A 22,002-nucleotide genomic window follows, 5' to 3' on the forward strand; every position below is an offset into this window, starting at 1 on the left:
ATCTCCTGGATCCCCAATCTTGAATAAGTATTACAGTTTTCATTACTTTGGCAAATATATACGGCTATTCTGAGCAGCGCGACGTGGTGGCCAAATTGCGAAGTTCCAAGCCTGGATTCACCTCAATTGATGCATTATTTTGCACTCCAGTTTGACCACGCCAGAAATCATAACAAATCACTTACAAGTAACACGAAGTCTTTCATGCTTTGGAATGCAAATGTTTGGTAGTACATCTCATAATTTACCAGCAGATTTGAATGTATGGGACAACCCCTCCAAGTCCTAGTGACTTTTCTCCCTGTCAAAATGTTTCCCTTGGGCCCTCTATGAATCATATTTTACGCTAGGGGGTCGCCCGACTGGGGAAGTCTAGGCTGGATAATGCAAAATTGGGAGAGAAATGAGCTTCTGATGAAGATTGGCTTCAGTCGGCCTCCTGTGGTGTAGTGGTTGTAGCGCTGGCCTTATGACCAATAGGTCCTGGGTTCGATTCCCGGCCAGGTGATCTGAGTTTGGTGGTCTCAGGCAATGGTCACCTGGGGCTGGGGTAATAAGCGTGGGATTAGCCGATAGGCTATTTGAAATTGGTATAAAGAAAAAAAAAAAAAAAGATAGTGAATTTTTTGACTATTTTTATTGCATTTCGATATTCAGCCATGTGGCACTCTCTCCCAGTCCGAAGTGAATTTTTCTTTAAGGAAGTCAAGCCAATCAGTATCGTGCATAAACATCCGTAATTCCACGATCCAAAGCATCGTATAAATTATTGAAAGCGAATTCCGGTAGAAGGCCAAAGAAAGTTAGGGAGACAGTAAATTCGTAGGTCCTGGAGTATCAGGAGAGTCGTGGAGAAAGAAAAGAAAAATTTGCCAGACAGTTTGTTTTGAGCCCTCTTTCAAAATTTCATCCTATTTTTCAACAATTGTATAAGAGAAGATTCGGATTCACTATTAGGTAAATCTGGAATCAAATCCCAATAGGAAGTTAGCATGAACCTTGGTTTTTTTTAGGTGGAAACTAAACATCCTTTCAAGAGTCTAGTGTTATAATACTAAAGTATCACCAAGAGCAGAATGTTAGGGTCGGTTGCGGTAATTTCGGATGTGCATCATGGAGGTCGTAATGTTGAGGCCAGGAAATTTTCACGCTAGTATGTTGTTCCCAACGTTCAGTTGGTCACCTCGAATGATTTGGTTCTCATTTTCTGTTTATTCACAATGATAACGAGAGTTAATGTGAAAGAAGAATCAAATTATAAAACGCATAGCCTCCCTCCAAAGTGTTATTGGTTCGAGAAATTATCTTTATATCCAAGAACCATTATTTCCATAAGTTGTTCTTGTTATGAATTTTGTCTGTTTTTCGAATGATCAATAAACCTCTGTCCAGATTGAGGTTATACCGGAATCACTTCATCAGAAAAACACTGGTGGGGTAATTCCGTTCATTCAAGGTGTTTTTCCGATGGGGTAATTCCGGTTTAACCTTAATCTGGACAGATGTTCATTGATCTTTTGAAAAGCAGACAAAATTGGCTTTTCATAACCAGTACAACTTATAGAAATAATGGTTGTTGAATATAAAGATAATTTCTCTTACCTATAACACTTTGGAAGGAAGTTATGCGTTAGTTTATAATTTGATTCTTCACGGTAACACCCGTTATCACTGGTAAATAAACAAAAACTGAGAATCAAATCACTCAGGGTGACCAACTGAACGTTGGCAACAACATACTAGCGCGAAAATTCTCCAACCTCGATATTACAACCTCCGCAATGCACATCCGGAATTATCCCTTTGCGGGTGGGGTAATTCCGTGTACAACGGGGTATTCCAGACGCTACAAAAAAATTCATTGAAAAATTTTGACATTACTTTCAACAAAAACTAGCTTAACTCGCTCTCCACAAAATGAGGAGCTGGCTGATTAAATAAAATGTTGAATTCAATCAGTTTGATTGGTCCAAACCAAAAGTCAAAGTACAAATTAGGTTTCAAGCGTCAAAATCGTCCGGAATGACCCCAACCCACTCTAAGGAAAAAGATATTTTCGTTTTCTTATGCATCATCAATTGGCATTTAAACAGAGCATTTAAACTTCTGGTAGTATTGAAATTTAAATATTATTGTAGAATAGAATGTTTTGAGAGAAAATATGAGTCCGCTTAAATAGGAGAATGGATTAAGCAGTTTTATCACAAGCGATTGGGTAATGCCTCAAAGTTCATTTTAAGTGTTTTCCTGGCATACGAGCAGCCTGACCATGAGCTCTTAACTTTTATGTCCCGATTTTGTCAAGTAACCTGTTTGTTCATGATATAAAAACAATATTTCTCAGATGTTAAAAAAAATGTTAGTAGAGGTAAAGGATTTTGCGCATTGTCTCTAAGTTAGGCTTATTATTTTTTTGCTGAAGTAAAATAATTTAATGATAGTTTTTTGTTCATCTCGCATGCCTTTTTCTTTTTTCAGTATTCCAGCATTGACACGAATCCAATCAGTGTATATATCATGCACCCTTTCTGGAATCGAATCGTTGCAGTGAGTAATTCCATCTTCTTCACTATTCAACGTTCGGATAGCCTATCGACAGTGATGATGCCAAAATACATATCTAGGTTACGGTGTTTCAAAATCTCTAATTCTGTTTTATCTTTTAAAAGAAGACACGTGCTGGTTCAAAATTGTTTTAAAATATTCCTAAAGAAGAGGAGGAAAATCCCATAAGTTTTCAAGGAAGGACATTGGGCAGTTTTTCATGTAGAAAATATTTTTTTATTTTATCCATTCATTTTACATTTGCACGTTTATTGGGCTACGGCACTTGTCAAAGTAAAATAGGAATGTGAAGTGTCAAATTTGGAAAAGCATTGTCATCACAAACATCGCTGCTATATCATCAACTCTAACATTCAACAAAACAAAATATGGGTTTTAATTGTGCAAACGAAACTCAGCACCTTTTAAGGAAATTGTTTAAGCTTTAAATATGACAAAATAGCCTCAACGTTGTTGACCATGGAGGTCTTGTTTGTTGTACCATTGTAATGTAGCTTCTCAAGGTATGTTAGTCGCTTGCATACGTACAGACAAGGTTTTGGTTCCTTACAGAATGATTGGGCACCATTGACCGTGTTTCTCAGGGTGTCCATAAGTCCGGAAATCGTACTGATTTTTTAAGGGCGTTCCGGAAGTACTGAAAAAGTGCAGAAATTCCGCGAAAAGGTCCGGAATTTTTTGTTATTTTTGTCGCAATTTCAAATTTTTGAAACTTTTCTATTTTCATGAAATAGAGGTACTGAAAAAGTACGGAATTTTTCTGTTGGAGGGGGTACCGAATTTCTCGAGAATGTACCGAAAAAGCAGCGTAAAAGTACTTATTTTTGACCAGCTATCTTTGTTGACAGGTTTGTCCTCTGTGGATTGCTCCAAATCTTCTCACATTCACTGGTTTCCTCTTTACGGTTGCTGCCTTTTTGCTCCTCACATACTACGATTACTCTTTTTATGCCTCAAGTGATGTTAATTATCCACCCATCCCTAATTGGGTCTTTGCTGTCGTGGGAATTTGTATTTTTCTTGCATACATACTGGGTAAGCTATCAGAATTAATATTAGTGCATGAACTGGAATTTCAGAAGTGCAGAAACCTCTTGTCTGGCATGTCACAATTGGTCGCATAAGAAAATAAAGAAGAAAAAAGGGTCATTTCTTGCCAACTGGTGCTACTTTGAAAAAGTGACTCCCTCAGAATTTGATGAAATTCAGCATACTTAGAGTACATGCAAAGCCTAGTCTAAACTCAAAATTTTGAGTTGACTCGACCACCCGTTGGGCTTTTATGAAACACTGAAAGTTCGTGAAATTTGGCTTCATTTCAGAGATGTCACCACTTTAGTGATGTGCAACTCCGGAACGGTAGATCGGAAATCAACTGTTCTGGTGTCGTTAGAAAGCCCTGAGGAAGAGCTTTTCAGATATGTTGGGCCAAGACAGCAGATTGTGCATTACGAATCTATTGTGCCTACCCATGTCTCGGCCCGAGTTTGGGGGCGATTCCCGGAACTCAGGTCTAGCGACTGCGTAAGCCGCAGCACCTTTCGCATTTCTGAACTTTTCCTTCTCTAACTTTTGACTCCATCAGAACACCACTCGGTAATTTTGCACACGCGTAGTCGAAAGTGTCATCAACATCTCATGAAAGTTTCAAAGAAAAAAAAGGGTCTGATTTTGAGTTAAATTGTTTTGAATATTAAAATTAGCGCCAGGAAAAAATTTTGAGTCGAGCCCAATTTAGTTAAACATTCTTCCTCAGGGCTTTCCAACGACACCAGAAATTTGTGCAACATTGCGTTTTCAAGTCCCCAAATTTCGGGCGAAGTTCAGAAAAACGAAATTTATTTAAGGTAATTCAATTTGACTGTTTAAATTTTGGTTTTTTAACTTTGCTCGAAATTCAGATGGAATTTGAAAGAAGTAAATGATAGCAACGGATCATTTATGTGAATTAAAAAAGTTGACTCAATTCAAATAACAATTTTGATGATCAAATTGAATGAACTAATCAGATGATAAAAAACCAAGATTACCATGGAAACCAATACTGTAACTTTAAAAGAAAACGGTTTAGTGAAAAACAGCGCAAGTAGAGAACTTGTGTTAATGACCGTACGATGTCACTAATGACGTTACGTTTACCTGTAAACGGTAAGGGCAATTGAACGCGAATTCGAACTGGACCTTTATCTGATCGGAAGGGACAATATTGCAAAATTTGAATGAGTTAAAGTGATTCTAACAACCTTTATCGTGAATAAAAGAAATGTGTAGATGGAGAGCAGGTAATAATAATAATACCACCAAAACCTGATCAGTCTTACCGCTAGACCCTTTGCGGTCGGCCGAAGACTGGTCTTGGGGGGGGGGGGGGACCTCCCAGCCAGTGCCCCTATTGGCACTGGACGAGCTAGTTGAGCGTTAGAAACATAATAATAATAATCATTATATTTATTTGTATACAGGGTGTCTCACGAAAAGAAGCCACCTTGAATATCTGCCGAACGCGTCGGAATTTCGAAAAACAGTAAAAGGCGTGTTCGTTTATATCGAGGAGGACACCTTTTGGCGTATTTGTCATTTTCCCAAACCGCGGGAGGGGCGCGGGGCGGGGGGTGCCCCACCCGTAAGTCGAACTTTTCAAATGGCACCCCTACTTTTTTATTTCAGAAATCAATTCTATGCAAAAAAACAAGCCACCCTGTCCAAACCGAATGTCAATCGGACAATTTTTCAGTGATTGGCAGAGGTTGAAACATTTTTTTCATGCTCTTTTCAAAAATTTCCCACGCCCAACGGAATTGCCGTATCAAACCAAGCTCTCCGCCAAAAAAATTCTTAAACATTGCACTTTCGATATGAAAAAAAAAAAATCTGCTGCACTCGAAATCTGGAGCACGCGGAGCCCTTCTTTGCGACATTAAAATTCGTTTTACCGAACATTTCCGGGGGGCGCTCATCGGGAGGGAGTAGTAAGTTTTAGACATGAATTATTATTCTTTTTTCTGGAGCATAAAAAACCGTGTCCATGAAGAAACAGCCAAGTAGAAAAACAACGCACCGCGGAAAAATAGCGTCCTCAGAAGTATCAAGGTCCAGCTCAAGTCCTTGACCCCCCCCTTCCCCGAAAAAAAAGCTAATCCATTTGTTTTTCTACTTAGCTGCTTCTTCATGGACATGGTTTCCTATGCTCCAGAAAAAAGAATAATAATTCTTGTGTAAAACTTACTACTCCCTCCCGATGAGCGCTCCACGGAAATGTTCGGTAAAACGAATTTGAATGTCGCAATGAAGGGCTCCGCGTGCTCCAGATTTCAAGTGCAGCAGATCTTTTTTTTTTTATCAAAAGTGCAATGTTTAAGAATTTTTTTGGCGGAGAGCTTGGTTTGATACGGCAATTCCATTGAGCGTGGGAAATTTTTGAAAAGAGCATGAAAAAAATGTTTCAACCTCTGCCCATCACTGAAAAATTGTCCGATTTACATTCGGTTTGGACAGGGTGGCTTGTTTTTTTGGCATGGAATTGATTTCTGAAATAAAAAAGTAGGGGTGCCATTTGAAAAGTTGGACTTACGGGTGGGGCACCCCTCCCGCGGTTTGGGAAAATGACAAATACGCCAAGAGGTGTCCCCCTCGATATAAACGAATACGTCTTTTACCGTTTTTCGAAATTCCGACGCGTTCGGCAGATATTCAAGGTGGCTCCTTTTTCGTGAGACACCCTGTATAAAGCCATGTGGCTATGATACATTGTCAAGTGAAAGAAACTATCTATGGTTTATATACATATAGATCATACATATATACATAATAACTACAGAAAACCTAAACTGGGTTACTAAAGAATTCCTTATAGGAACAATAAGGCCTTTTTTGGAGAGAGTTTTTTAATTTTCTCAGAAAAACTGTGCCTCCCTCTGTCTTGAAAGCTCCCTGCAGTGATGGGGATAATCTGTTAAATATTTATTTCCACTCTCCTGTGAGAACACGCTTTTCCCTCTCTGTTTTTTGTTTTTTTTTGGTCGTGGAAGTTATGCCTTGTATTGTAGTTATGCGCTGGGTGCATGTGTGTCTCATTTAAAATCCTGTTTTTGATGGCATGTTTGATTACTTCATAAATATATAAATTAAAAACAGTCAAGATCTTATACTTCACGAACAGCTCCCTGCATGGGTAATCACATTTTTTTCCATCTAAAAGTCTAATTGTTCTTTTTTGTAGCGTAAGTAGTTGTTCGGTTAGATTTGATTCTCCCCATACGCACAGGCCGTATGAGAGTTTTGACTGGATATTTGAGTAGTTGTACATCAAAGCTGTCTTGTTGCCTACTTCTTCAACTAAATTTCTCATCGAGTATACTCGTGAACTTAATTTTTTCCCGAGTGCGTTTACTTGGCTGGTCCATGTTAAATTCCTATCAATAATAAGTCCTAAATATTTGCTTTCATTTACAACTTGTATGGTCATGCCATTAAATTGGCAATTTTTAAAGAATGAACCATGAGGTTTAAAATTAATTGTACAAGTTTTTGAGAAGTTAATAATGAGTTTGTTGGCATCGCACCAGTTTGCACATACCTTAAATATTTCATGAAGAAGATCAAGAATTTTTTTCCCCTTAACTGCAAGATTTGTATTGTCTGCAAATATCACTACATTTAGGTTGTTGTTGAAGGATTTCATTGCATCTGGCAAATCATTTATGAAAATTAGGAAAAGGAGAGGACCTAGAATTGATCCTTGAGCGACTCCTATATTGCATATTTTTTTATTAGACCTGTAAGTCTTCCCATTTTTCTTTATTTCGGTTACATGCACTCGGTTTTTTAAGCATGATTTTATTAACGCCAGATCCTTGCCTAGGACTTTATAGTGGCTGAGCTTTTTTAGCAGAATTTTGTGGTCGATTAGATCAAAAGCCTTCTTAAAGTCCACTTGCACACTGACAATATCTTCTTCATTTACCTCTGCATACAACTGATCAATGAAGTTGATCAGAGCATGATTTGTGCTTTTGTTTTTTCTGAATCCAAACTGGACTTAAGTGAGTAGATCATTTTTAACAAAGTGACTTAATCATTGTTTATAGATTACCTTTTCAAATACTTTTGACAAAAATGGTAGAATTGAAATAGGTCTGTAGTTGTTGATTTCCTATTTTGATCCACTCTTATGTATTGGAATTTTACTTTGCTAATTTCATGGTATCTGGAAATTCACCTTTTTCAAGAGATTTATTGATTAGGAAAGTTAGAGTATCAGCAATCTGATCAATGTTACTGGGTATAAGCTCACCTGATAGGTTGTCAACTCCCATCATTGCCTTAACATTAAGATTTTTAACAATTTCAATCACATCATATTTACTGACTGGCTGGAAATTAAGTGCTTTTTCCGGCTTTTTTACATTTTTCAGAGTTTCTTCGATGAGCTCCCCCCTATTTTAACATGTTTAAATTCCATGTCAAGGGCAATTATCAAGTCTGAGAAATAGTTATTAAAAGCATTAGCAATGTCCATTGGATTATAGAGCTCCTCATCTTCACATCTAACTGAATCGATGTTTCTTTTGCCTTTCAGGGTGCCATTGATTTTGTTTATCAAATTCCAAGCTTTCTTTGTTCTCTGATTAGGGAGTACATCCGTGAGCAATTGAGCATCCTTATATTTTCCTCCTTTTCTCTTTTAAGGATAGATTTCAACTTTTTGTTTAATTTATTTACAATTTGTTTATGCTTTCTACACTTGGTTATTTTGTACATATACCAACATTCTTTTTTTCCTCACTAAGAATTTTAACCTCTTCATTTTTAATTCTTTTTTTTTTGCGCTCAATTTTTTTTTAAGACATTTTGTTTTCGGAAAACAATTATCATACATGCTATATGAGGTTTCTTGAAAAAACTTTGTGCTGTCTGAGCAGTTAGTAAAATTTTATAAAAATTTTATGCTTATATAAGAATCAATAACCCGTTCCCTCGGATTACTCAATCAACTTTTTAGGCTATGTCTACATGTTGAATCAATCGATATCGACACAATCTCATCTGTTTGATGCATCGAAAACGATCCATTCCTTAGCTTGCAGCTGCGTTTTCGTGGCAAGGTATTAAACACCCCCCCCCCCCCCCCCCCAAAAAAAAGGCTCCGCCCGTCCGAAGCAGAGACGCTCCAGATTTTCGAGTGTCTAAGAGAGTCGCCCAGCATCGGATGCACGAGTCGGCACTCGCAAAAATCTTACGTAAAGTTAATCAGCTGTCTTCCAGCGCGTAATGCCGAACTCATTCCATCTCACACGCACTCTCTTTTGCGCCCCTTGTCCTGACGGAAAAAGCGGCGACTACCGGCCGCGATATCCCGCGAACCCGCGGGCGGATCGCGAAATTCTCCCTTGTCCGGTGCCTGGGGGTCGATAGGGTTCCCCTTGCCGAATTTCAGGTCCATACGACCTACCATTCTCGAGATCCGCTGATACGTGAGTCAGTCAATCAATGTAAAGTCTCTTTTACTAGTACAGATTAGATTATAGTGGGGATATTTACCGAAATCGGCTGTCTGGTAAAGCCGATTTCCGTGAACTTCTGATTTGTTGTTCTGGTAGCCCATTACACGGTGATTTCACAAAGGAACCATCTATGTATTAATTATCCCATACAAATACTAAATTGACTGGAATACCAGTAGCATAACTAGGGATCTTTGCGCCTCCAGCCAATCTGTGGCGCTGCGCCTCGCAGTGGATCGAGTCAATGGGAGAGGTCGAACATGAAATTTTTTACTGAAACTGCAAATTTATATGTTTATTTTGTCACATTTTAAATTATAAGGGATGTCTCTAAAAGAAAATTTCACGAAGAAACCAATGGAACCACTTTTGGAACCTGAAAGTTTTGTATTAACGGAGTTTAAAGCATTTACAGTTGTCAAATTTTGTCCGACCTCTCTTGTTGACTGCGCCCCTCCATTACTAAAGTGCTAAGCAATGCATTCCTCCTTCCACACACCCCAAATATTTTAGATTGGAACAAATAGTAGAAAGTCAAGAGATCTGTATGAAAATAGGAAAATAAAAAGGTGAAGAAAAAATTTCAGTGCCAAAAGAAGTAGTCCGTATTGGCCCTCTTACTTTCTCAATTTAATTTTCTCCTTTCTCTGCAAATTCTGCGCCCTTTGCAACGTTTCGCCCCCGGGGAGGAGGGGGATAGTTACGCCACTGACAGTGTCACCAATGGAAATCACTGAATAAGGGTGGCCATACGTAATGCAATGACACAGGTGGCCATACGTAATGCAATGACACAAGAGTTTTTTACCAGGATCCTCTCTATTCTAATAAAATCATTCTTAACCCTTCGCGCTTGTCTGTCGGGCTAGGCTCGACAATATAATTTCCATATTCAGGTCATATGTCGGGGAGGCCCTCAACCGACTTGCCAGGTTAACCGGGCAAGTCGATTGAGGCCTGCCAGACGACTCTACAGTTTGGAAAGTTTATGTTGGGAGAGGCCCGACGTATGACTTGAACGTTTAAATTATTTTGTCGGGCATGATTCCTGAAATACCTTAAAATCAGCCAGATTTAATTACGACCTGGAGGGGTGGATGGGGAAATTTTTTTGTGACTTCAAAGGGTTAAGACGTTCGATGGACGGAGTGAGGAAGGAGAGTAAAACGGTCGACTGGCAGGAGTGAGGAAGGAGAGTTCAACGGTCAGAATTTTAAGAGAGTGGGTTTTTACTTTCAGTGGCCTTTGTTTAGTCCTAGACAGCTATATGTGACCATGTCAAGGCCGACTTCCAAAAAAGGAATAAAAATTCAGAGTGCGGAGGAAGCCATTGAGAAAATTGTTTGGCGGGAAATTTTTCTTTGAAATATAGTTTTATCATTCAATTAAAATTATTTCCTCATTAACTGCCAACCGAAGCGGCCTTTGGAGGTGCGCAGCGCCGGGGGGGGGGGGGGGGAGGTTGGGTTGCGTAGCGGCCAGGGGACAGACCCCCTAGCGTATAGCTAAAAGAATACTCAGAGGATCATCCAATGACTTTCAGTGCACATCCAACATTGTATAACCAGTGGAGTAACAGATCATTTAATCGGATTTTTTTTTTTTAAATTCTGTGCAGATGGAATTGATGGTAAACAGGCACGACGGACACATACCTCTGGTCCAGTGGGAGAATTGTTCGATCACGGGCTGGACTCATGGACCACAATATTTATTCCAACTTTATTATACTCAATTTTTGGTCGATCTCCGCCAAGTATTCCTCCCTATCGAATGTTCTATATTTGTTGGCATGTATTTATTAATTTCTACCTTTCACATTGGGAAAAATACAATACAGGCGTGCTTTTTCTCCCTTGGAGCTACGACATATCCATGCTTGTAAGTAATGCAATTTTCTTCCTCATGATATTCTGAAGACGCACCTCATGTAACTTATCATGATATATTTGCATGACTAGAGGGTCCACGACCCAATCCCCTCGGATAGTCCATCGTCTTATGATAACAACATCACTAATTTTTTTTACATTATTGTTGTAATTTTCATTAATACTCGTAAAGATCTTTTGGTTTTACGGATGAATTCTTATTTTTTTTCTTTTTTTAAGAAATCAAAATCAACGTCCTTCGGTATTTCCCCTTTAAAGCCATGTTATAGAATCGAAATAATTTACGGTCGCTATTTTTCATGTTCAAAGTATGTTAAGATGTAGGAAATAACGATCGATGGTCGATAAGTTGAAAATTGATAGGTCCAAAATCTATACCCTTAGGTCGAAGATTGATAATAATTCGAAGATTAAGAAACCTAGATCCATGTATTGATACTTTCTTAAGATTCCTCCATCGTTATCCCGTTTAATATCAATGCATCCTGTTGTATCCCTATGTATACCATTTTATGGGCCGATTTTATGTAAGGGGAGAATCGAAGTTTCCAACTTTAAAAAAAAAGACGCGCGCTTCGCACGCGTCTTTTCAGGGTCGTCTGCACATCTAGTTTTTCTTCTTTTTAAGTGTCCCGCGCATCCACCGCGGGAAGGAAGTGTATTTCCCGAAGTGGGATTTTTGTAGTCATAAAATCGTATGTCTGTAAGTCATTTGTGTAATCAATAGTTTTTTCCAGTTATTTCCTTTCCTTGGGCCGCTGTGCCACGAACAGTCCTTCCAAAAACTTTCTTCACCTGACCCACTGTGCGACGCGCAGTTTGTCCAAAATCTTCCTTCCCCTGAACCACTAAGCGACGAAAAGCTTGTTCAAAAACTTCTTCCCCCTGACCCACTGTGCGACGAAAATTTTGTCCAAAAACTTCCTCCCCGTGCCCACTGTGCGACGAAAATTTTGTACAAAAACTTCCTCCCCCTGACCCGCTGTGCGACGAAAAGTTTGTCCAAAAACTTCCTCCCCCTGACCCACTGTACGACGATCAGCTTGTCCAAAAACTTCTTCCCCCTGACCCACTGTGCGACGATTAGCTTGTCCAAAAACTTTCTCCCCCGACCCACTGTGCGGCCCTGCTCCGGCCGGCTCCCCTCATGCCGCGCACCCCTCGCCTAAAACTTTCAAAGCTCGCCATTTTTAAACGGCTCGGCCAATTTAGCTCAAATTCAATAACAAACCAGTCCTAGGGGAGAACTACCACCGGTACAAATTTCAGCTCAAAATATTCATTTTCGCTCGAGTTATCGAGTGGACAAGATTTGACCTTCCCCCACTTTCGAGCCCCACCCCTCAAAATCTATTGCCTCAAATTTCAATTTTTTTTCGCAGAATAGTAGTTCTAATAAGTCTCTACTAAATGCAAAAAAATTGGTTAAAATTTCTTTCAACGTAAGAAAGATATAACTACTCAAAAATCGAAAAATATTAAAAAGGCGGAAATACATACATGCATACATATATACATACATACATACATACATATAAATACACCAAATACATATAGCACCAAATAAATGTATTTACCAACCAACCATACATATATACACATGAATTTGAATGGCATATATTTTCGTGATCTACGACCCGTGATCAGTGCTCTGACAAGGTCTCGTTTCTGGGTCCGACATCATGGGAGAATGCAATCGTGTATTTTCTTCGGAAAATACACTCAAAGTTCTTGAAACTATAAAAACCAAATATTTTCTGAAGCCGTGTACATTCATTGAATCTAGTCCGAGTTCTTTAATCGAAATCAACGACCTCTGGTATTTTCCCTGTAAAACTATGTTAAAATATGAAGGGCCGTTTGTAATTAAAGAAACGAATGTTGACAATCAGAAGAAATATGAGCTAATGACAATATATATGAAATATGAAGGGCCATTTGTTAGTAAAGATACGAATGTTGACAATATGTGAGAAATAGAAGCTAATGAAGATATATATGAAATTTTGCAAAATATATATAAATTAAACTGTCGTATTATACAAAGAAATCTGTAAATATATATGGAATAGCCTTCTAAATATTCAAGGTGCTCTGAAAGTCCAGCTCCCCCCTTCCTAACTTTTGAACGGTTAGAGATAGAAAAACGAAACGAAACTCAGGAGGAGGCCCCGGCCCCCCCGCCCCCCCTTTGAGGAAGGGGCAAAAGTTTTGACCCCCCCATAGGATGGTCTTCTATGAGATAGAAACATTCCCGAAGTTTCGTTTTTCTATCTCTAACCGCTCAAAAGTTAGAGGAGGGGGGGAGCGGGACTTTTGGAACACCCTGTATAACAAAAATCGTGGAATTTATAAGAAATGTGTAAGTGTATATGGAATCATCCTCGAAATATATAGCGAAATTCGTGCAATGTACAGGGTGATCCAAAAGTCCCTTCCACCTCCTGCAACTTTTTTTTTTTTTTTTAATTGTGGCAAAGATTTGAAACTTGAAGGGTGACCCTAGGTCTAAGAGAACTACCTTCTGGCCCCCTTAAATTTGCAGGGGCTACCCTTGGGAGGGGGGTAACGGATCCCAATTTTTTTCAATTGGGAAGATCCCCTTTGTTATACCTTCTTCAAAGGAACATAAAAAGATAACTTTTTCATGCAAACCCGAAGTCAACATCTCAAAACGTTTCAAAATGGCGGCCGGTTAAGGTTCAAGATGACTGAAAATTGACACCGGTTGTTTGTCGATGGATTTGCGCGAAAATCGGTATCTAAGGGTATTTCGATGAGAAAAACGAATTTGAAGTTAAATTTTATCAAAAAACGAAATTTCTGAAATGGCCGTCGATTCAATTTCAAAATGGCCAAATATTTTTTTCTCTCTCTCTCTTTCTCTCTCCCCCCTCTCTCTCCCTCCCTCTCTCCCCCTTTCTTTTTTTTAAATCCAACTTTAAATTTGTTAATCTCATGCCAAAATACCTCTAAATCCCAAGTTTCAGAATTTTTGGCCATTTTGGAAATTTCGGTTTCTTGAAAATCTAACTTCCAATTAGTTTTTCTCATCAAAATACCATTAGATACCGATTTTCGCGCATATCCATTGACAAACAACCGGTGTCAATTTTCGGTTATCTTGAACTTCAACCAGCCGCCATTTTGAAAAGGTTTGAGATGTTGACTTCGGGACTCGGGTTTGCGTGAAAAAGTTATCTTTTTTTATGTTCTTTTGAAGAAGGTATAACAAAGGGAATCTTCCCAATTGAAAGAAAATTGGGATCCGTTACCCCCCTCCCAAGGGTAGCCCCTGAAAATTTTAAGGGGGCCAGAAGGTAACTCTCTTAGACCTAGGACCATCCCTCAAGTTTCAAATCTTTGCCTCAATTAAAAAAAAAAAGTTGGGACTTTTGGATTACCCTGTACATTGCACGAATTTCGCTGTATATATTTCGAAGTCGATTCCATACATACTCACACATTTCTTATTTATTGCACGATTTTTGTCATACCCTATACAAGAGTTATATAAAAAATTTGTTTTTAAAAGTATAAACCGTAAATAACCACAAGCTAAAGAATAATTCATTGTTTTATTGTAATGATTAAAGTTTTTTTTAGTTAAAAGTTTACAATATTATGTAACCCTAGTATAAAAGTTATAATAACCAAATTCAAAGAGTGTATAAAATGAAATTTTCATTATTCTTCCTGCTGTAGCGCACTCTAGTTATGAAGTGTGCAAGTTTTTCATAATGCGTTACTACCAGGTGTGAACCTCGTAAGTTTGTGACTTACCTTAAATCCGCGGCGTCCTAGTCGGGTATAGAACCCACGCCTCGGGATGGAGTTGCAATCTCCGAAGTCAGTACTTTACCACCTAGACCAGCCAGGCTGATATGGATCGGGCCCCTAAATTCAATCTCTAACTATCGCAGGCCTCTGATTCCGTAATAGTGTTTGTTTATTTGACGGATTCTTATGATATTTTACCAGACTTTATTATTTATCTATTTATTGTATTTTATTTCATGATGTAATTTTTTTCATTCATTTTTTTAAACTCTCTCCTCATTTTTAGCTCTCAGTCTTTTTTTTAACTCTCTCTCTCTCTCTATTTTTTAACTTTATTAATTGCGTCTTTTTCCAGTTTTTAATTATTTGGGCCTTTTTTAGTTCGAATTATGTCGATGTTATTTATGTTATTTATTTATTATATTTCATCATTTCCTTTTTTCCTTTAAATTATTATAATATTAATTTAAACATTTTAAAAAAAAATCAAAATTTTTAAAATAATATTTAATAATATTTTTTAAAAAATATTAACAAAAAATAATTATGATATCCTTTAAAAATATTATAAATATTATTTTAACAATTTTTTAATTTTTTTTATATATTTAATATATTTTTAAAATGTTTTAAAAAATATTCATTGTGTATTCAAAAGTACTTGAAAATATTTAAAAATACATAAAAACATTATTAAAAATATCTTAAATTTCAATATTTTTAAAATATTTTTTAAAATCTTGCTGTCTAACTGGCAGGGTTATGAGCCAGACTCCAACCACTGAGGTAACCAGGGCTCCTCGGATTGTGTGCCGAAATATCCCCATTTTAACTCGTCACGGAGCCCACTAGTACCTCTAATAATACCTATCCCATCACGCAGTCTGAGAGTCGAGGGTGTTTCATTGAAATGAGATCATCACCATCATCATTCATGAAAGAGATAGTTTACGTTTAAAGTCATTCAGGTCATTTATATAACAGTTAAATTAAGCTAATTAAGCAAAAGGATACAGTTGGCGTAATAAATAAAATTTAAAAAAACCTTCCTCAATTAATATAAATCTTATATAAAACGTTATCTCTGAAAATATGAATAGATTATTTTCATGGCCATTTTAATATAAACTTATATACACGATATATAAACTTTAGTTAAAATGGTGCTAAAATAACCGGTATTAATTCATTATACGTTGGTTAGGAAGGGAAAGTGAATCATGCTACTAGGGATATTTTGAAGGCTATTCCATATACAGGGTGGCCAAGACCTACTGTACCAGGCCTTTTTTCCAAGAATAAATGGTTTCTGAGTTCTGAAAGGTAGTTAATTGGACAGGGAATCGACCAAAAGGAATTCGAATTTCATGTTTTCGGGAGCCCCCCACCTTCCCCCTTTTGGGGTACTTTGGGGGCCCGACCTCCGTATCTTGAAATCGCCGAGATAATGTGGTAAGGTTCGTTCAAAAATAAAAGAGGGTTATTCAAAATCGGCGATTTTGCCCTACGCTTGGATTTCGCCCGGAGTTGGATATGTTGTTCCCTATCACAAGACACGCCTTTTTTCGACATTGGCAAGTTCACTCGAAATTTTTCCCGCGCGCTACAGCGTTGCCAAGTTGAAAACAGGCAAATTCCGTTAGTGGCATTAAAATTGAGCTATGAAAATGGGGTTTTAACGAAAATTCTCTAGAAATTGCGCACTTTTAGGAAATGACCATGTTTTTAATGTCGCATTCATTTTAACATGCATTGTTGCCAATTTTTCGATTTTTAAATTCGACAAAGTTTACAAATCCGCAAATACCCAAAGAAGCTGTCTTCAAATTTGAATGAAAAGTTGTCTAATCGATAGTTCGTTTGATTCCGCATCCATCGATATATTATAGCTTGCTGAGAAACGTTTGGTTCGCGAGATATCATCATTTTTGTAAACAGCTTTATGGAGCGACGACGCTTTTTGAGTCCCGGCGGATAGAAATTTTAGCCTCCCAAAACACAGGGTAGCATTATTTCCATGGTTTCCTATGTAATTTTTGGCGCTGATGCCAACTTTGGCAAAAATGGCTTAAAATCGGCCTATTTGGCGGATTATGGCCAGTGACTTGCCAGGAGTTGATCAGACGACAAAATTGGTTATTTCCACAGGTAAAACTCGTTAAACTTTCTACAAACTGAGTCAAATTCTTTCTACTCACGACAAAATTAAACGCGCGACAAGCAGGAAACTGAATAAAAGACACCAAAATTGGCGCTTTTTGCGGTTTTTGTCCTAGGTTTCTTGTTTTCCAGTTAAGAAAATGTTTCTTGACTAATCTAATGAACAACATGAGCGGAATTTAATAAAATTGAACAATAAACTAAAATCGAACATATCCCAATGTTGCCAAACTTAAACAAAATACTTCAAATTTTCGCTGGTTTTTTTGGTATTATTGTCCTATATTCTTTTTTCACTTCTTATATTTAAATTTTATAAATGTATCTCTCGTGTAAATTAATACAATTCTGTAGAATATTTTAATTTCAACTTAGATAAATACTAATAACTAGGGTATTTAGTTCAGAGAGGAAAAATTCATAAATAGTGAGTTTTCTCGAATCGTATCAGTAAACCACATTTTGAAACAATCATGGAAAATTTTCTGCTAAAAATTAATGAATAAAATGTACTCCTCAGACTGACTTCATTGAAACAAGACAACACGCATTGCAATATTGCCAAAATTACGTACAATCATCGAATTTTGGCGGTATTTGACCATTTTTATTCATCGTCCTATTTTCAGTACACAATTTTATTTTATAATTCTGAGAAAAAGGAGTTTAATAGAAAAAAGTAATAATACCAAAGTGAAGAAGACGCCCAGGAAAGGGCAATAAGGGGCTGAAAAAGGAACAAGGGCGCTCCAAATTACTGAGGACCTGTGGGAGGACAAGGCACTATGGCGGTTAGGCGTCGAGGGGCGCGAGAGACCGCTGTTAAAGCTGCTCTTATCTATATATGTAACAATACAATAGTTTGTCGTTACACTCTGTGTAATTCATATTTTCCTAAGAAATGTTCATTCAGTCGGAAAACAAATTTTGGTGTCTTTTATTCAGTTTGCTGCTTGTCGCGCGTTTAATTTTGCCGTGAGCAGAAAGAATTTGACTCAGCTTGTAGAAAGTTTAACGAGTTTTAACTGTGGAAATAACCAGTTTTGTCGTCTGATCAACTCCTGGCAAGTCACTGGCCATAATCCGCCAAAAAGGCCGATTTTAAGCCATTTTTGCCAAAGTTGGCAACATCTTGGTGACATTTTTTTTATGAATTGGTCAAATTCGGATTCAGCGCCAAAAATTACATAGGAAACCATGGAAATAATGCTACCCTGTGTTTTGGGAGGCTAAAATTTCTATCCGCCGGGACTCAAAAAGCGTCGTCGCTCCATAAAGCTGTTTACAAAAATGATGATATCTCGCGAACCAAACGTTTCTCAGCAAGCTATAATATATCGATGGATGCGGAATCAAACGAACTATCGATTAGACAACTTTTCATTCAAATTTGAAGATAGCTTTTTTGGGTATTTGCGGATTTGTAAACTTTGTCGAATTTAAAAATCGAAAAATTGGCAACAATGCATGTTAAAATGAATGCGACATTAAAAACATGGTCATTTCCTAAAAGTGCGCAATTTCTAGAGAATTTTCGTTAAAACCCCATTTTCATAGCTCAATTTTAATGCCACTAACGGAATTTGCCTGTTTTCAACTTGGCAACGCTGTAGCGCGCGGGAAAAATTTCGAGTGAACTTGCCAATGTCGAAAAAAGGCGTGTCTTGTGATAGGGAACAACATATCCAACTCCGGGCGAAATCCAAGCGTAGGGCAAAATCGCCGATTTTGAATAACCAACCCTCTTTACGCAAAATTTCATGAAGAATAAAAAAAAATGTCTTTGAAAGCTCAATTTTGAACCGAATTAGAGATCCCCAAAAAGGGGGGATTACCGTACTTAAGCTCCCCGCACGTAACGCTATCTTTTATCAAAATGAATGGAATATCCCCTGGAAAAGTTGCAATCCAGGGTAATTTTACACGGGAAACACAAATTTTTAGGTCCTAGCGCTCTTAAAAGGCTCCCCGGGGCCACGCAGGGAGGGGACTCGGGCCACATTTATCCTCTTTGCGCCAAACACCACTTTTCTTAAAAATTATTGGAAAACATCTGGAAAAATTTCAAACCATGAAAAACACAAATTTCTAGATTTGAGTGTCCTACAAAAGCTCCTTAGGGCTATGCGGGGAGGGGGCGCAGGCCTCGTCTGTCCCCTTCGCATCAAATCCTAGTTCTCTTCGAAATTATGGGAAAACGTCCGGAAAAATTGAGTCAGTGAGTTCGAAAATACACCAATTCGGAAAAAAAAATGGTTCAGGAAACACCTAAAACTGCGCAGCGGGCGAAGAAGTTAGTTTAAGAAAAACCTTTTTGGTGCCAAAGGACAAGTACTTAGGGACTTTGTAAATCACCAAGCTGAAATCGATACACCATCTTTGATGACAGAGAATTAAGCGTTTAAAAATTTCCGAGTTGGTGTGTTTTCGTTCTCACCGACTTTCAGATACTGATTTTAGTCTGCCCAGAGAAATTTATATTTTTCGACCTGAATAACGCTTGAATATTTATGTAACTTGTTGGTACAAGGTATACTGAACCGGAAAAAGAAAACCGCAAGATCAGATGGTCACCCGTTTCCCTTGAAATTGCCAAAAATTGGTATTTCTAATGAAATACTTTGATTTATCCCTTTTCCCGTCGCTGTCTCGAGCACTTCCGATTGCAATTTCGATATTTCCTTTTGCGTGCAGCTGCGTCTATCCATAAGTGTTACTAAACCGTAAAAAAGTGAAAATCGAAAAAAAACCCGAGTTGGTGTGTTTTCAAACTCACTGATTCAATTGTATCTCTGGGTAACTTCCCATGAAAATCACACATTTCTGGGTTTTAGAGTCCCACAACAGCTCCTAAGGGCCACGCGGGGAGGGGGTGTAGGCCCCGTTTGTCGAGTTCGCGGAAAACGCCAGTTTTCTTCACGATCATCGGAAAACACTCGAAAAAATTGAACATTCGGGGTAAATTAATGTGAGAGACACGAATTCGGACGTTTCAAAGTTCCCCATGTCCCATTCGAGGTCAAACAAGGAGGGAGTCGTGCCCTGTTGGTCTGTTTAGCGCAGAATACTACTGTCCTTCAAAATTATCGAAAACTTTATAATCGAATATAATTTTTCATGTGAAACAGGAATTCGAATGTTTCAAAGTGTTCAATGAGCTCCTTGCAGGGAGAATGTATGGATCTTGTTAACCCCTCTCCACACGGAATTCCAACGTTTTTCAAGAGCATCGGATAATCTCCGAGAAACTAAATTTTACCCTCGCTTTTTTCGCACGAGGAACCTACATTTTCACCTGTTGACATCTCTCAGTTATTCTAATTTTTCGTTTAACTAATCAGTTGGGGTATTAAGGATATCCAAAAGTTTTTGACCCCTGGGCTGCCATTTTGAGGGGACCCTTGAGCCCCCCCCCCCCTGACGGGTATAGAACAATTTCTGACCTCATATTCGTTATTTCCGACCCAGAAAACCTATTGACGGATATGTCATACAATATATAGAGCCATCCATGTCCTTTTTTCCACCGGAGGGCCCATTTGGGTCGCCATCTTAGAATTTGGGCCCCATCTTAGGTCGGAGGATTTTTTAGATGTGAAATTTGCGACTAAAATTACATTAAAAAGACACTCCAGTCGGCTTTTCAAGAAAACGTAAAATTCGTTGACCCCCCCCCCCCCGGCGCCCTTAAGGCCGCCATCTTGAATGGGGGGCGCCGGGTTGATTTCTTAACTGAACAAAATCCAAAATCTGATTCTATGTATCAAGACGAAAAGATTGTTGTACAGAACACAGTTGTTCTACAACACTCCAGGCAAATTATCTTTTTTGTACATTTGCAACTGCACTATAAGGTAAAAGGCCAATGCGGGTAATAGTCTAACCTTGAAAAGAGCCGTATGCAAAAACGACTTTTTTCGCCCCCCACTAAAACTTATTCAAACTTCGTCTATCAGTTACTCATACTGGAGCGCTTCTTTCCCCAAATTTTCAGACCCCCAACAAATTTTTTTTTTGGGGGGGGGGCGCTAGGGGGGGATGAAAGTCAAAACCTGTGAACCTTGATATCTTTCGAACGAAAAAAGATATTGAGGCCCGGTTTGGACGAAAAATCGTCTAAAATTGCATACTTTAAGATTCTTAGCGTCAAAATCCCAAAATTTCATTTTTAAGTTAACTTATGTGCCTTTTTCAGTTTTTGAGGAAAAACAATTTCTTTTAAACACATTAAACTGAAAGATCACATTTTTGTATTTGAACCAGAACCAGTTTTTAAATTGTTCGTCTTTTTCCGCATCCAACGAGTGGTCATTTAAGCTGGGGAACCAAACGGTTCCAGAGTTATGAACGATTGAAAAATACATTTTTAGGTATTCTTAAGGGTCGCTGAGTTCAAAAATTACAGATACTCTCAAAAATTCACTTTTTTCCTGTAACGCTACTAGAGAGGCCCACTGCGGTGGGCCGCCAACCGGGCCTCAATATCTTTTTTCGTTCGAAAGATATTAAGGTTCACAGGTTTTGACTTCCACCCCCCCCCTAGCGCCCTCCAAAAATTTGTTGGGAGTCTGAAAATTTTGGAGGAAGAAGCGCTCCAGTATGAGTAACTGATAGACGAAGTTTGAATAAGTTTTAGTGGGGGGGGGGGAAGTCGTTTTTGCGTACGGCTCTTTAGGATCCTCTGAAAATCGGTCCTACAGACGACAAGTTTAGACGTCTTGCTAAATGTATTGGGCAAGGCGAAGACGCAACCCCGCACAAGACACTCCAGATAATCTGATTTACGAGCAGTTATAACAACATTTTCAAGATCTATCATCACAGTTTCGGGATTCAAAACCGATTTTAAGCCAAGAAGTGTGCAAAGTATTACGATGTAAGTGAGCTCTTTTTTGGATTGGAAGCCTGCATTCGCACGACAAGATTAAACACATTTTCTTGGTTTTTCGTATGCAGCATTTTAGGTATTGAGTCTATGACTCCACGCGCTCCTAAAAATGATTATTTTAGACTGCAGGCCTTTTGTAACTGTATAAAGAGCGAAACAACTGTTGCCATAAGGGACTAAATATATATCTCTTTTAAGAAACTTGCCAGGGTAA

General features: G+C 38.3%; 2 protein-coding genes across 3 annotated transcripts in view; one reads left to right on the top strand and one right to left on the bottom strand.

The window, feature by feature from the left end:
- Window positions 1–9,513, bottom strand: part of LOC109034966 (uncharacterized) — a 157,206-nt gene extending 147,693 nt beyond the window's left edge. Inside the window, exon 1 of the mRNA XM_072306485.1 lies at window positions 9,503–9,513. The gene's annotated coding sequence lies outside the window, so the exon portion shown is untranslated. The remainder of the gene's footprint in view (window positions 1–9,502) is intronic.
- Window positions 1–22,002, top strand: part of LOC109034953 (ethanolaminephosphotransferase 1) — a 38,259-nt gene that overhangs the window by 1,603 nt on the left and 14,654 nt on the right. For both annotated transcript variants that reach the window (XM_072306478.1, XM_072306479.1), the window contains exons 2-4: window positions 2,479–2,547; window positions 3,414–3,600; window positions 10,687–10,949. In XM_072306478.1, the coding sequence (XP_072162579.1) occupies window positions 2,479–2,547; window positions 3,414–3,600; window positions 10,687–10,949 (519 nt within the window). The remainder of the gene's footprint in view (window positions 1–2,478; window positions 2,548–3,413; window positions 3,601–10,686; window positions 10,950–22,002) is intronic.

The sequence above is a fragment of the Bemisia tabaci genome, chromosome 1 (genome assembly GCF_918797505.1).
Source record: "Bemisia tabaci chromosome 1, PGI_BMITA_v3".
NCBI classification, from domain to species: domain Eukaryota; kingdom Metazoa; phylum Arthropoda; class Insecta; order Hemiptera; family Aleyrodidae; genus Bemisia; species Bemisia tabaci.